Source organism: Rhinopithecus roxellana, chromosome 5 (genome assembly GCF_007565055.1).
Source record: "Rhinopithecus roxellana isolate Shanxi Qingling chromosome 5, ASM756505v1, whole genome shotgun sequence".
In the NCBI taxonomy this organism is placed as follows: Eukaryota; Metazoa; Chordata; class Mammalia; order Primates; family Cercopithecidae; genus Rhinopithecus; species Rhinopithecus roxellana.
In genome coordinates this window covers 85,821,180-85,836,583 of record NC_044553.1, presented here as the reverse complement: position 1 = coordinate 85,836,583, position 15,404 = coordinate 85,821,180, and the positions used below count along the sequence as shown (strand labels likewise).

The window sequence follows — 15,404 nt, the reverse complement described above, 5'->3', positions numbered from 1 at the left end:
AATGAGTTGAATCAGATGTTTTTCCTTGCCCCACACAGTGTTATTCTCTTACAATTTTTTTTTTTATTATACTTTAAGTTCTAGGGTACATGTGCATAACGTGCAGGTTTGTTACATATGTATACTTATGCCATGTTGGTGTGCTGCACCCATCAACTCGTCAGCCCCCATCAATTCATCATTTATATCAGGTATAACTCCCAATGCAATCCCTCCCTCCTCCCCCCTCCCCATGATAGGCCCCAGTGTGTGATGTTCCCCTTCCCGAGTCCAAGTGATCTCATTGTTCAGTTCCCACCTATGAGTGAGAACATGCGGTGTTTGGTTTTATCTCCTTGTGATAGTTTGCTAAGAATGATGGTTTCCAGCTGCATCCATGTCCCTACAAAGGATGCAAACTCATCCTTTTTTATGGCATGCCAATCCCTTTTTAATGGGGTACATGAGATATGGAGTTATGGAGTCTCTTCCTTGGTTTTGGTTTTGGTTTTTTTAGCTACATTTAGCCATGAAAATACAGGTTGGGCATCCCTAATTCAAAAATCTAGAATTTGAAGTACTCCAAAATCTGCAATTTTTTGCGTGTTGACATGGCACCACAAGTAGAAAATTTTATACCTGACCTCATGTGAAGGGTCACAGTAAAAACACACTCAAAACTTTGTTTAGAAAAATTATTTGAAACATTGTTTAAAATTACCTACCTTGTGGCTATGTGTATAGGATATATATGAAACATAAATTAATTTTGTGTTTAGACTTCGGTCCCATCCGCAAGATATCTCATTATGTATATGCAGATATTCCAAAATCTGAAAAATATCAAAATCCAAAATACTTCTGGTCCCAAGCATTTCATATAAAAGATGATGAACCTATAATTTCCTTTTTCTTGTAATTAAATACTTAATTAATCTTCTCTGTGTTCCATCATCTCTTAGTAGTTATCTTTTTATGTTAGAGATAACATAGCAATGGTTAAGGCTACAAGCGTTGAGCAAAGCTCGAGTGATCTGGGTTTTAGTACCAGTTCCATCTGTGTAACTTTGAGCAAATCACTTAAATTTTTTTAGCTTCAGTTTTCTTATCTCTAAAATTACAATAATTACAACAATACTTACCCCAGCAGGTTGTTGTAAGGATTAGATGAGGTTGTAGAAAGCCTTAATAAACTACCTGACACACATTTAAAAAAAAAAAAAAAAGAACACTTGATAATTGTATTTTAAAATGTTTAATGATAGTAACCATTATTATCACTATTATTATTTTAAACACATTTTCTTAAACTATCTGAAAAAGGGCTAACATTTGAATTGCTACTCTCATTTTCTGTGTAAATAAAATGGTGGAGCGATTGACCTTATGTTTTTTCATTTCCACTAGTGTATTCTTTCTCAGGAAGATTATCTTGGATTCACTTCATTCAGCTTGATCTCACTATATCAGAATACTTCTGAAATTGGCAAAGCCAAAACATAAATACCAAATTCCCAATGGCTCCTGTGTTTTTTTCTTTCAAATTGCTTCCTTCTACAGTGTTGATCAGAATAAATATTGTCCAGATAGAAAATTATTTTATCTTGTGATAGCTTCACTGGCTCTTCTAGTTTCTTTTTTTTTTTCCCAACGTCATTGTTGGCTTGAAATAGTTTCTTATTGCCCATCTAAAAAGTAAATTCTGTTTTGATGTTACAATTTGTAGCCATACAAGATTACTATAAAATGACAAAGAATTCTTGCTTCCAGAGTAAAGCAAACACCTAGAGCAGATGAAACACCAGAGACAAAGAAGTCTGTTTTTTATAAATAAAGTGGGAGAGAGTGAGAAAATAAATTATTTGAGGCAGAATTATTCCCAAACAGAATATTGTTCTGTGATTTTTACATGAGCTAGCAGCACCTCAATTAAAAAAAAAAAAAAAACGGTTGCTGTTAGCTTTTCTTCTTGCCAAAGGGAGCAATTAGCCCCTATGAGCTTTTCAGACACTGTACAACTCATCAAAAAAATTTTATGTAAAATTACCGTTTAGTATCCTATTTATGCTTTTGTTTGGGAGGAGTTTTTACATTATTTCACCAAAAAAAATCTAAAATGGCATCTCACATTATAAAGAGTCAGAGAGATTATCTACCATGAAGCTGATTCACATTGTTTCTTTCTTGCAAAGAGTTGCTAGTTCTCCAAGATATGTAACATATAAGAGAGACATAAGTGATAACCATTCTGTAGATGGTTAAATCTCAAAGTAGGAATGGTTAGTGTGTCTGTGTGTACAATATGAACATCATAATTAAGGAAGCAAAAGTCTTCTGTAGAAAGTGGCATGGTCTTACAACTATGCTGAATTTTCCCGTTTATACCTCCTCACTTTTGTCTGTAATTCAGGAAGATAAACTCTATGAATCCTAAAAGTTATTTTTATCATATTTAGTAATTAAGATGATTTTCATTTCTTTAAAGGTAAATATTCATTAGCCTCTTTTCTATTATAAATACCACCCCAGGCAGTGTTTTGGTAAAGAATATCCTTGAGGCCAATTGTTATGGCTCTCTACGACCCTCCTTTGAGTACCTCCTTCTCTCTACCCCTGTCTTCCTTTACTCTGGTTCCTTTCTCCCTGCTCCCTTGATTCTCCCTATTTTCTTCTCCTCTGCCTTTACCTTAGGCCTTCCAGTAATAACCAGTGGCACTCGTGAGCATTGCTAACCCTCTAGGTGTAAAGATGTTGCTAACTTGCTCTGGATCACTAAGCATTAGCCAGTATCCTTCAGAAACATGTGGGATAAAACTCCAAACCAGTTGGAGGATCATTTGCTTTAAGGTATGTGAGTTCAAAAATCAAGACAGTAATAAAATGACTAAGGAAATAAGTAGAAACAGCTCAAAATAAAACATTAAGAAAAAATAGAATGTAAAGAAGGCAGGAATCAAGTGATAATAATATAAAATAATAGGAAGACCTGTAAACCTAAAACTGCATTCATGTGGGAATGAATTTGAAAGATAAAAGTAGATAAAATAAAAATGAAAGTGGCATATTTACAATTTGAATCAATACAGTATTTTTATTTTTCACATTTTTGGATTTTGTTTCTCCCTTCACACTGATGAAACTAATGGTCCTCTTGATGCATTCACATCCTCCTATATAGATGTGGGTGCTTATTGTCTCACACTTTCTTTGTGGATATTAATAAGGGCAAAAATATCTCAGAACTCCAAGTTCAGCTTTCTTGAAAAAGTTCAATTTGAAAGGTTTATCCCTTTAGAACTTATTTTGGAATCATTTGGAAAAAAGGAATATTTTGAACAAACCAGGAATTATTTTCAGAGCCATGGGTACCATACCATTCTGAAAAAGTATATTAAGAGAAAGCTTTGCCATTTGGGTAGAGAGAATTTTAAAAGTTTTATTTTTCTTGTTTACATTCTGATTGAAATTACTTATGGAAACTGCAAAAATAATCAAAAGAACATTTTAAAATTACCCATTAACTTACCCCCGGCCATTATTAACATTCTGTGCGTTTACCCCACATACAGTGGGTTAGAATACACCAAAATTCAATATAGACAATCCACAGCTGTTGTGACTTAGAGCTAGTTCTTATTCTTTCAACAGTAATCGTATTTCAGGGCTTTTGTTGTATCCATTTGAATCCTCTTTGGCTACCACTGGTTCTGCAATTCATTTGACAGCCTATTTTTGCCCTCTACTATAGGACACTTTCAGTGAAAAAGAGGGCCTTATGATATGGGAGTAATACTCATGTGAACGGATAGATAATTTGGAATAATTTAGTTTAGTTAATTCCAAAAAGAAAATACTTAGGAAAATAACGCCTCCTTTCCAAATACTAACAATTAATAGGCATTTTCCCTGGAAGATAATGGTAAAGAATACACAATGCCTTCTTACTCATGTATCCTGTGCCCACCTCCCTGCTTTCCATAAGAAAAGGTAGCCAGTTTAAAATTCCAAACAATTTACCTAATGTAATACTTGAGTGTAATTGCAGTAAGTATGAACCCCGTTATTCCAGATTTGTCACCTTCTCTTGTTACCTTTTCCTGCCAACCCCTCCTATAATCTTAACTATAGTATCCATGTAAAGACTATTACCCTGTGCCCTTGCAGTCTCAGACAGTGTAGTTCTATAAGCAGAGTAGACAAATTACTATTCCTTCTGCCTTATTCCTCTATCAACTATTTTCTAGGACCTCTGAAAGTTATGCCATCTCTATGTGCTCTGATTTGTTCAGCCTTAAAGTGGAAATGATGAGACTCTTTAGTATTGAAAATAAATGAATAGCTATACAGTATTTCAAGAGACTTGAAAGATCACTATGGCTGGAAAAGGAAAATGAAGGATAATTCTATGGCAGATGATTCGAAGATTATTGTTTTCTATGTACACAATGAGTAGTTATCTAGTGGTATCAATTTCATATCAAATAATATAACCAGAAATCTTCAAACAAATGGGTAAACAGAACTAAAAGTGTTTTCTGGGCATTAGAAAAAGAAGGAATAAGAGGGAATAGCTTCAGTGTCTTGCATTAAACATTGTTTACATAACGCATATGCCATTAGGGTTTATATTGCTTTTATCACTTCTTTCAAATTAAATTCTACAGTTGCAAAGCAGAAAAGAAAATACATTAGCAGATATGTCAGAATTACAAGGGAAACAATTCTAAGTCTGTTGAAGTCCTTCAAATCCATTCATCTTTTCTAATGATGTACTGTGGCTTACTTTCTTTTTTTCTTTCCGAGCTCTAGGTTCATGTGCTATCATACCTCCACTTCTGCCCTGTCCTACCTAAACTTGTAGAATTCATCTTGAAAAACTACAACTTTTTTTAACCTATTTCTTTCATAGATATTTTTAAATAAATATAGTCATGCACCACATTAACATTTGGGTCAAAAACAGACTCTTACATGGTGGTGGTCCCATAAGATTACAATGGAGCTGAAAAATTCCTATTGCCTAGTGACATTGTAGCCATTGTAAGGTCACATAGTACAACACATTACCTTTCCTATAGTTAGATATGTTTAGATACACAGATACTTAGCACTGTGTTACAGTTGCCTATAGTATTCAGTATTGTAATATGCTGTACAAGTTTGTAGCCCAAGAGCAATAGGCTATACCACGTAGCCTAGTTGTATAATAGACTATATCATCTAGGTTTGTGTTAGTACACTCTGTGATGATGTTCACACAACAAAATTGCCTAACAATGCATTTCTTAGAATATATCCCCATTGTTAAGTGACTCATGACTGTATCAGGAAGTTAGATAGATTGATAATTATTTTTCTGTCTTTATAAGACAAACCTTAGTGTTAATGTAAAATTTGGACTCCTGTAGTTCCCTAATTTTTTATTCCTTAAATGTTCTCTTAGTCTGAATTTGTCTATATTCAGTTAGATCTTATAGTGCTCTGCTCCTCAAAAAGGGTAATCCATGGACCACCAGCCTCAGCATCAGCTTGTTAGAATTTAGAATCTCAGGCCCTGTCCCAGCCCTACTAAATTAGAATCTGTATATTCGCAAGATCTCCAGATGATTTGCATGCACATTAAATGTTGAGAAATAAGAGAAATAATCAAAATGACTCCTCTCTTGGTACCAAGAAACCTCTGTGTAGTTGGTTGACTGATTCTTCCTTAGCTAGCAATATAGAGACACATTTACCAACTGGAAAGGTTCAGGGTAAGGTGGAGAACTTAGTGCAAGTAAGCACATATTCTCTCCACAATTGGTATACTTTCCCCAATAACAAAGACCTTGCTCCTTAGAATCACTTCAGAGCGCTGTCACATGTGGACTTCCCTGAAACTCCATACTAGGCTTGCCCCAGATGACCTCCCAGATGAACTCCAGCTACTCATTATTCAGTTTATTTAGAGGATTATACAGAACATTGATATGAGCATTTTGAGTTTATGTGCATGTGTGGGGGAACAGGAGAAAAGAGAAATACTTCCCACCTAAAACTTTATGAGAATGCTAACTTCATTTCTTTATTCTTTTAACAAATATTTATTATCAACGATGAGCTAGGCACTATGCTAGACAGAATAATGACATAATCTAAGTTATACAGAATTAATCAAAGCAGTCTCTTTTTTTTTTTGAGACAGGATCTCACTATGTTGCTCCAGCTGAAGTGCAGTGGTACAATCTCAGCTCACTAAAACCTCCACTCCCCACCTACCACCCAGTTCTCAAGCCATCTTTGTCCCTCAGCCTCCCAAGTAGCTAGGACTACAGGCACACACCACCACACCTGGCTAATTTTTGTATTTTTTGTAGAGATGAGGTTTTGCCATGTTGCCCAGGTTGGTCTCAAACTCCTGAGCTGAAGTGATTTGCCCAGCCAAAGCAATCTTTCTAAACATTCTTAAGATGCTGACTCAAATTTTGAAGGAAACAATATATATGGATCAGCAAAAAGTATATATAACAAATATAGAACTTTGTGTTAGAAAATATTACTTATTTGTTCATTTGTGCATGAATCTTCTAAGAACATTTTTGGAACCACATTCATTCGTCTACCAACCATTTTGAATACTTAACATATTGAACATTTATTTAACACCCATTGTACAGCAAGTGCCAGGGATTTGCAAATACTATAAATACATTTAGAAGCCATAATTGATTTCAGGCTACACTGGGGAAACAAAAGAGGATGCTGACAACTCTTGAGGGGAGAGGAGTCAGATATGACTTCATAGAGAAGATGACACTTGAGCTGAGTCTTAACAGCTAGAAAATCTTTAATCAGAAGGCAAGAATAAGAAAAGGATACTTTAAGTAGTGGAAGTAGCATATGTCATGGAGCCAAAATACGAATTGTCTTGGTACTCTCAGTATATCAACTGCTATAGTACTAGCAGTTGATAATAGCTAGAGTATAAGGTATAAGGAAGACATGAACCAAGGCCTCTGCACATATGTTCTCTTTGCATACAATGATGGAGCACTTCCACTTCATGTCTATCTTTTCCTCTCTCCCCTTCTCCTCCCTTCCCTCCCTATCTCCCTCCCTTTCTCTCTCCCCACCTACATACACACACACACACACACACACACCCCTACTTAGCTCTTACTCATTCTTCATATTCAAATCAGAAATCCTTTTATCATGCTTTTCATGACCCTCTAGTGTAGCTCAGGTACTTTAATTGTATACTGTCATAAAATCATGTTTCTTTGCTTTGGAGTAGTTTTCTTAATTTGTATGTATGTATTCATTAATGTGATTGTTTGATTAATATCTGCCTCTCCTGATGCATCAGTGACTTTAAGAGTTTTATTTTAACCACTCCCATGGGAAGAAATACATTAAATATATTATACATCACAAGCCAATGATATACACACACATATATAATATATACAGTACATATAAATATACATACATACACATATATAAACAAAAATAAGTTTTATGAAACAAGAGTCATCCTTACCATGTGTGTTGAAATATATTTCTATCCTTTCCATTTAAAAATTCTTCACAAGTAGATTTTACAGCCTACCTCCATTTGTCATCCAGAGTTTGAAAAACCTTGTAACAGGTTGGCACTGCACTAAAATAGAAGCAGTGTCTAGGTTTACCCCCTACTATCTCTCCAGCCCCTAATTTAACACTTGGGGCATAAAAGACACTCAGCAGACATTTACTGAATGAATAAAAGGAATAAAGAGCTTCAAAGATACTGTTTTAAAAGTGTGATTATCCCCATTTTTACCAACAAGAAAACTGAAGGTTAGAGAAGTTTAGTAATTTTGTTGAGAGTCCCTGAAGCTAACAATAAACAGAACCAGGATTCAGATTCAGGTTTTTTTACTCTAAAACAATGCTAATTTCCCCCTTGTGCAGGAAGTAAAAAAAGAGAAAACGGGTCAGGCACGGTGGCTCATGCCTGTAACCCCAGCATTTTGGGAGGCCGAGGCAGGTGGATCACCTGAGGTCAGGAGTTTGACACCAGCCTGACCAATATGATGAAATCCCGTCTCTACTAAAAAAAACAAAATAAAATAAAATACAAAAATTAGCCGGGCGTGGTGGCGTATGCCTGTAATCCCAGCTACTCGGGAGGCTGAGACAGGAGATTGGCTTGAACGCGGGAGGCAGAGGTTGCAGTGAGCCGAGATTGCGCCATTGCACCCCAGCCTGGGCAGCAAGAACGAAACTCCGTCTCAAAAAAAAAAAGAGAGAAAATATCTAGGTTGCCATAGGAGGTAGCAAGCTGATAATTATTTATCTAGTAGAGAAACAATTTTAAGTAAGTTTATTCACGTTTGAGATGCAGTTAGTGTGGAACTTTGAAAGATAATTGATGTTTTAATTTTCTACAGTAAGAAAATTATCATTTGCTCTGAAAGATGGCAAAAATAATTGGGGGAATAGATGAAACAAGATTGGTAAAATGTTGATAATTATTGAAGCAATGACTTCTATGTCTGTTGTAAAAACTTTTTTTTTTTTTTTTGAGACGGAGTTTCACTCTTGTTGCCCAGGCTGGAGTGCAATGGCACAATCTTCAGCTCACCACAACCTCTGCCTCACAGGTTCAAGCAATTCTTCTGCCTCAGCCTCCCGAGTAGCTGCTATTACAGGCATGTGCCACCACACCCAGCTAATTTTATATTTTTAGTAGAGACAGGGTTTCTCCACGTTGGTCAGGCTGGTCTCAAACTCCTGACCTCAGGTGATCTGCCTGCCCCAGCCTCCCAAAGTGCTGGGATTATAGGTGTGAGCCACCACACCCGGCTTGTTGTAAAAACTTCTTAAACTTAAAATAACCCATGAAAATGGCTTAATAAAATAACATTACCATAAAACTCTTCTATGATAGTTTTTACAAGTAAAAATGGAACAATATAACAGGATTCAAAAAAAAAAAACAGAAAAACAAGAGTTTATTAACTTGGATAATATCTATAAAGCATAAAATACAACATCTTGTGACAGAAGGGACCCGGTGTTAATTTTTGTCCCTCTTCATATCATGCTAACCAAAACCATTTATGCAAAAAAGGGATGACTTCATTATAAAGTGTTTTATATAAGCCTTTAGAAAAAATACCACTTTATAGCTACATAAATGAGCAATTAATCTAATGTCCTTTTAAAAAGAGAAAATATCATTATTTATCACTGTGATTATAAATGTTAAATATTCATATATAATGTATATATTTTTTGTAGATATGCCCCCAAAACTCTGCTGTTTGCAGATAATGTGAAGGTAATGGTCATGATTTTAAAACGTACTAGATAGACATTTTTGCCCAGTCATATTGGTCTGAAAGCCACATCATATGTCAAGAAAACTCTTTAAATCGCCAAGAATGTTCCTTCATCTAGCCATTGTTATACTGTATATATTTTTTAATAAACTTTTTTCATCCCAATTCTGGAATTTCTTTTTTCAATTTAAAAATAAATAGCCAATGGAAAATGTGATACAGTACTGCCTATGTATTCTAACACATAAATAGAATTTTGATACATTATTTAAAAATACTGTGCTACAGTTATGAGACTGGATTTTAGTCCTAGCTCTACCATTAACCAGAAGTTGTTCAGAGTACTTTACCTTTTCTTTCTACCTGAATTCTTTCATTCTATAATTCATTTCCTTCAGCCGTCAGAAGAAGAAAGGAATGTTCTTCCTATTTCACATCAGGAAGCCCAGACTGGGAGATAAATAAGAAAACAGTATGAAGTAGTTAAATTGTTATCAAAAAATGGAGACATACGGATATATATACACATATATATACACACACACATATATATGTGTATATATATTTATGAGTGTACACACACACGACACATACGTACACATGGATAAGGTGGTATTAGGAAGATCGGCTAGAATAACATTAGAAAAGCACAAGTGTGGAAATTACGAAGTGACAGGAAGATCATCTCCAGTGACACCGTGGCACAATTAGTCACCAGTGGTACAATTAGGACCACTTCTATCAGTGCATGTGAGTTGCGGATACCAAACATTAAACCAGTAGTAAGAAAGTCATTGTCAAGTCTAGGAGATCAGAAAAATATTCCACTTCTCTAAGTCTTATCAAATAATTTGAGTCAAATTTTAGAATTCCAATTTTAGGTTCTTGTTCCATGCTGTCCATACTGATATTTGTTCTTGGCTCTGTTCCATCTCACAGCTGCTGATGGCCCAGGAGATCGTTTCATCATTGGGGAATCCCAAGCTGGTGAACAGGTGAGATTGGTAGGCCTGAAAGGCACTGAAGATTTCAACTTCATGGACTTTGGGTATCTAATTCTAAATTTCTCCTATCAGTGTAGTGGGAATTAGAGAGATTAGTCAGAAAGTTATCAAAGGGATGAAAGTATAGTTCCCAGGAGAACCAAAAGAATTATTTCTAATTGAAAAATCTACATCTGTTAATATATGGCATAGTATTATTAGTATGTCTCACAGACATGCATTACAAGCATTTTCCAGACCTGTGATTGGGTGATTCTTTTTTTCCTGGGAAAAAAAAAGGTTCTGAATAGAACAATTTCTAGGTAGTCTTCTCAGACTTCTCCCCAACTTGTGTTACAAATAGGGAAACTTAGAAGAAGTAGATTATTTAAACTCTTTAGCTAATTATTTAATTTTTCTCACTTGGGATCTAGCCAGGGAACAGGTATATATATATTTATATTAAGAAATGAAACAATAATGGGCCATAATGAAAATACAAGTCCATTTGACACTTGGAGCCCAGTAATTGACCACTTAATTGAAAAATCAGTTAAAGTGGGAAATTATTTTATACATTTAAAATAAATATAAATTTAAGTTAAACAAATATTTATTAGTCAATAACTTGATGAAGAGCCAAGGTCTTCCTTTTAAATAAGTATGCTGTTTTAATTTCTCTCAGGTCTTTCTTACGTAAACCACACAAAAGGCAATGTCTCTGATTTCCATTTTGATTTATTTAAAGTGGAAAAAACTGAGCAATACTTGCAATACATAGAAGAGCAGAATCCTTTTAGGGTTTTATTATATTTTACATTCTTTTAGTTTCCTCACTCACACCTAATTTTATAGCATTTCTTTTTAGCAGCATTTTTAATGGAGGTTTCCAAAAGGTTTTACTTAATTTTTATAGAAAAAAAAATAACTCTTTCACACTCATATATCATTGGTTTATGTAATCTTACTTTCTTTCTTTCTTTCTTTCTTTCTCTCTTTCTTTCTTTTCTTTCCTTCTTTCTTTCCTTCCTTCTTTCCTTCCTTCTTTCCTTCCTTCTTTCCTTCCTTCTTTCCTTCCTTCTCTCTTTCTCTTTCTCTCTTCTCTTTTCTTTCTTTTCCTTTCTTTTCTTTTTCCTTTTCTTTTCTTTTCTTTTCTTTTCTTTTCTTTCTTTCTTTCTTTCTTTCTTTTTGAGGCATAGTCTTGCTCTGTCGCCCAGGCTGGAGTGCAGTGGCAGGATCTTGGCTCACTGCAAGCTCCACCTCCTGGGTTCACGCCATTCTCCCACCTCGGCCTCCCAAGTAGCTGGGACTACAGGTGCCCACCACCACGCAGGGCTAATTTTTTGTTTTTGTGTTTTTAGTAGAGTTGGGGTTTCACCATGTTAGCCAGGATGGTCTTGATTTCCTGACCTTGTGATCCACCTGCCTCAGCCTCCCAAAGTGCTGGGATTACAGGTGTGAGCCACCGCACCCGGCCATATTTATTTAAACAACATATTTCAGTTAAAACTATTGCCACACACTGGCACACACAAGTTTGGGAACAAACTCAATTGATTCTTGGAGTGGCAGCTTACAGGTATACAAGAGAAGAGTGTAACAGCTTCAAACTTGAAGTGTGCTGGGGCCATTGTTTTGTTTAAGAGGAAATAGCATCTGTCAATCCGGTGAGTTACGAAGGTTGATCGACAGAGCTCCTACCTTATTGAATGGAACTAGAAGAAAACCAAAGAACTTTTTTCCTTTCCCTTCTGCTCCCCTTTAAAGTTTCCTCTTCCTGAGATGAAATACTCAACTGCTACTACCACGCAATATATAAAAATAAAAGTGGCAGCAGGCGCGGTGGCTCACGCCTATAATCCCAGCACTTTGGGAGGCCAGGGCGGGCAGACCACCTGAGTTTGCTAGTTTAAGACCAGCTGACCAACATGGAGAAAGCCTGTCTCTACTGAAAATACAAAATGAGCCAGACATGGTGGCACATAGCTGTAATCCCGGCTACTCTGGAGGCTGAGGTAGGAGAATCGCTTGAACCCGGGAGGCAGAGGTTGCGGTGAGCCGAAATCTCACCACTGCACTCCAGCCTGGGCAACAAGAGCAAAACTCCGTCTCAAAAAAATAAAAATAAAAATAAATAAAAGTGGCAAGAAATAAATAAATAATAATTTTTGAAATAAAGGCAGCAGTTTGGCAAACACTATGTTCCATGCCTTTCTTCTTTGGCTTAGCATGGACTAACAGTAGAAATGAGTTGAGATATATAGGAGAAGGATGGTACCAATGGTGTTAACCCTAGCTTCCTCATTTTAGCATCCAAAAATTGAGGAGATTCACATACAGCTCTCTGAAGCTAAGTTGGCACTATAGTGATATATATTCTTGTCCATGCTGCACCAAGCTGGATCGTTACCATGACCATTTTTCTGACAAAAAGAACAGCTAGGTTTGATTCTTTTTTATAAATGACTTGTCTTATTTTGTTTGTTTTTTTGGGTTTTTTGGGGGGGAGGGAGGTTGTTCTTGGTTTTTGGTTTCTGGGTTTTTTCTTGAGACAGAGTCTTGCTCTGTTGCCCAGCATGATCTCAGCTCACTGCAACCTTCATCCCAGTATGGACTCTGTGTGGGGGCTCCAACCTCACTGGGTTCTCTCTTCTGATCCATTGGTCAATGTGTCTGTTTTGCTGTCCAAACCTTGCTATTTCAGTTACTATAGCTTTGTAGTATATTTTGATTTCTGACAGTGTGAAGCCTCCAGTTTTCTTCTTTTTATTCAGGATAGCTTTGGCTATTTGGGGTCTCTTGTGGTTTCATACAAATTGTAGGATTTTCTATTTCTGTGAAGAATGTCACCTGGTATTTATATAGGAATTGCAATGAATCTGTAGATTGCTTTTTTGGTAGTATGGTCATTTTCACAATATTAATTCTTCCAACCCAACGACATGGGATGTTGTTTCTTTCTGTCTTTTTTTGTGGCTTCTTCAATCTTTTTCATCAGTATTTTATAGTTTTCCTTATAGAGATTTTTTACCTCCTTGGCTAAATCTATTCCTAGATTTTTTTGTAGTTATTATACATGGGATTGCTCTCATTTTCTTTCTCTGCTAGTTTGTTCTTGGTGTATAGAAATGCTACTCATTTTTGTATGTTGATTTTGTATCCTGCAGCTGTACTATATTTATCAGTTTTAAGAGTTTTTGGTGGAGCTTTTAGGATTTTCTATATATAAGATCATGTTATCTGCAAACAGGTACAATCTGACTTCCTCTTTTCCCCTTTGGATACCCTTTATTTCTTTCTCTTGCCTAAATGTTCTGGCTGGGACTTCCAGTACTGTGTTGAATAAAAGTGTTGAAAGTGGGCATCCTTGTCTTGGTGTAAATCTCAGAGGAAAAGCTTTCAAATCTTCCCCATTCAGTATGATGTTGGCTGTGGGTTTGTCATCTAGGGCCTTAACTGTGTACACTCATTCTTTCTATACCTAAGTTGTTGAGAGTTTTAATCATGAAAGTTTATTGAATTTTATCAAATGTTTTCCTAAGTCTGTTGAGATGATCATATGGTTTTTGTCCTTCATCCTGTTGGTGTGATGTATCACGTTTATTGACTGGCATATGTTGAGCCACGCTTGCATCCCCAGGGTAAATCCCACTTGATCATGGTAAATGATCTTTTTAATGTGCTACTGGATTCAGTTGCAAGTGTTTTATTAAGCATTTTTGCATCAAGGATATTGGCCTATCGTTTTCCTTTTTTGTGTTGTGTCCTTTTCTGGTTTGAGTATCAGAATAATGCTGACCTCATAGATTGAGTTTGGAAGAATTCCTTCCTCTTCAGTTTTCCAGAAGAGTTTGAGAAGAATTAGTATGAGTTCTTCTTTAAATGTTTGGTAGGATTCAACAGTGAAGTCATCAGATCTTGGGCTTTTCTTCAATTATACAGCTCTTGGATGAAATGTACTATAAATATCTGTTACGTCTATTTGGTCTAAAATGCAGTTTAAATCCAGCATTTCTATGTTGATTTTCTATCTGTATGACTTGTCCAATGCTGCGAGTAGGGTGTCAAACTCCCCAAATATTATTGTATTGGAATCTGTCTCTCCTTTTAGATAAATAATGCCAGCTTTATAGTGGGTGATCCCATGTTCAATGCATATATGTTTACAATTGTTGTATCCTTATGGTAAATTGATCCCTTTATAATTATAGAATGACTTATCTTGTATTTCTTTTTACAGTTTCTCACTTAAAGTGTGTTTTATCTGATATAAATGTAACTACTCTTACCTGATTTTGGTTTCCATTTGCATCAAATATCTTGATTGATTTCTTCACTTTCAGTCTATATGTATCTGGATAGGTGAAGTGAGTCTCATGTAGGCAGCAAATAGTTGTGGTTTTTTTTAATCCATTCAGCTTGTCTGTATCTTTCAACTAGGGAATTTAATCTATTTACATTTAAGGTTATTACTGATAGATGAGGACTCCTGTCATTTTATTGTTTTCTGGGTTTGCTTACCCCTTGCTTCTTCCTTCTCTTATTGTTTATCATTGCAGTTGGGTTGTTTTCTATATTGATACTCTTTTATTCTTTTCTCTTTCTCCCTTGTTAATCTGCTGTACCAGTGAGTTTTATGCTTGTGTGTGTTTTTATATGATAGTAATTATTGTCTTTTTGCTTCCAGATATATTACTCCCTTGAGAATTTATTGTAAGACCAGTGTAGTAGTAATGAATTCTCTCCATTTTTGCTTGTCTGGGAAAGACTTTATTTCTCCCTCATTTCCAAAGGATAGCTTTGCTGCATATAGTATTCAGAGTTAGAAATTTTTTTATTTCAGCACTTTGAAGATATTATCTCCTTTCTTCCTGGCCTGTAAGTTTTCTGCAGAGAAATCTACTGTTAGTCTAATGTGGATTTCATTATATATGACTTGATTTGGAGACCTTTGGACTTCCTGGACCTGGATATCCATACCTTTCCCCAGACTTGGGAAGTTTTCAGCGATTATTTTATTAAATAAGTTTCTTATGCCTTTTCCTTTCTTTTTTTCTGAAACTCCAATAATATGAATATTTGTTCTTGTATGGCGTTCCATAAGTCTTACAAGCTTTCTTTACTCTTTTTCATT

General features: G+C 35.6%; 1 protein-coding gene across 2 annotated transcripts in view; it reads left to right on the top strand.

The window, feature by feature from the left end:
* The window catches only part of GPHN (gephyrin), a 736,692-nt gene that overhangs the window by 645,079 nt on the left and 76,209 nt on the right, over positions 1 to 15,404 (top strand). For both annotated transcript variants that reach the window (XM_030930981.1, XM_030930980.1), the window contains one exon: positions 10,227 to 10,282. In XM_030930981.1, the coding sequence (XP_030786841.1) occupies positions 10,227 to 10,282 (56 nt within the window). The remainder of the gene's footprint in view (positions 1 to 10,226; positions 10,283 to 15,404) is intronic.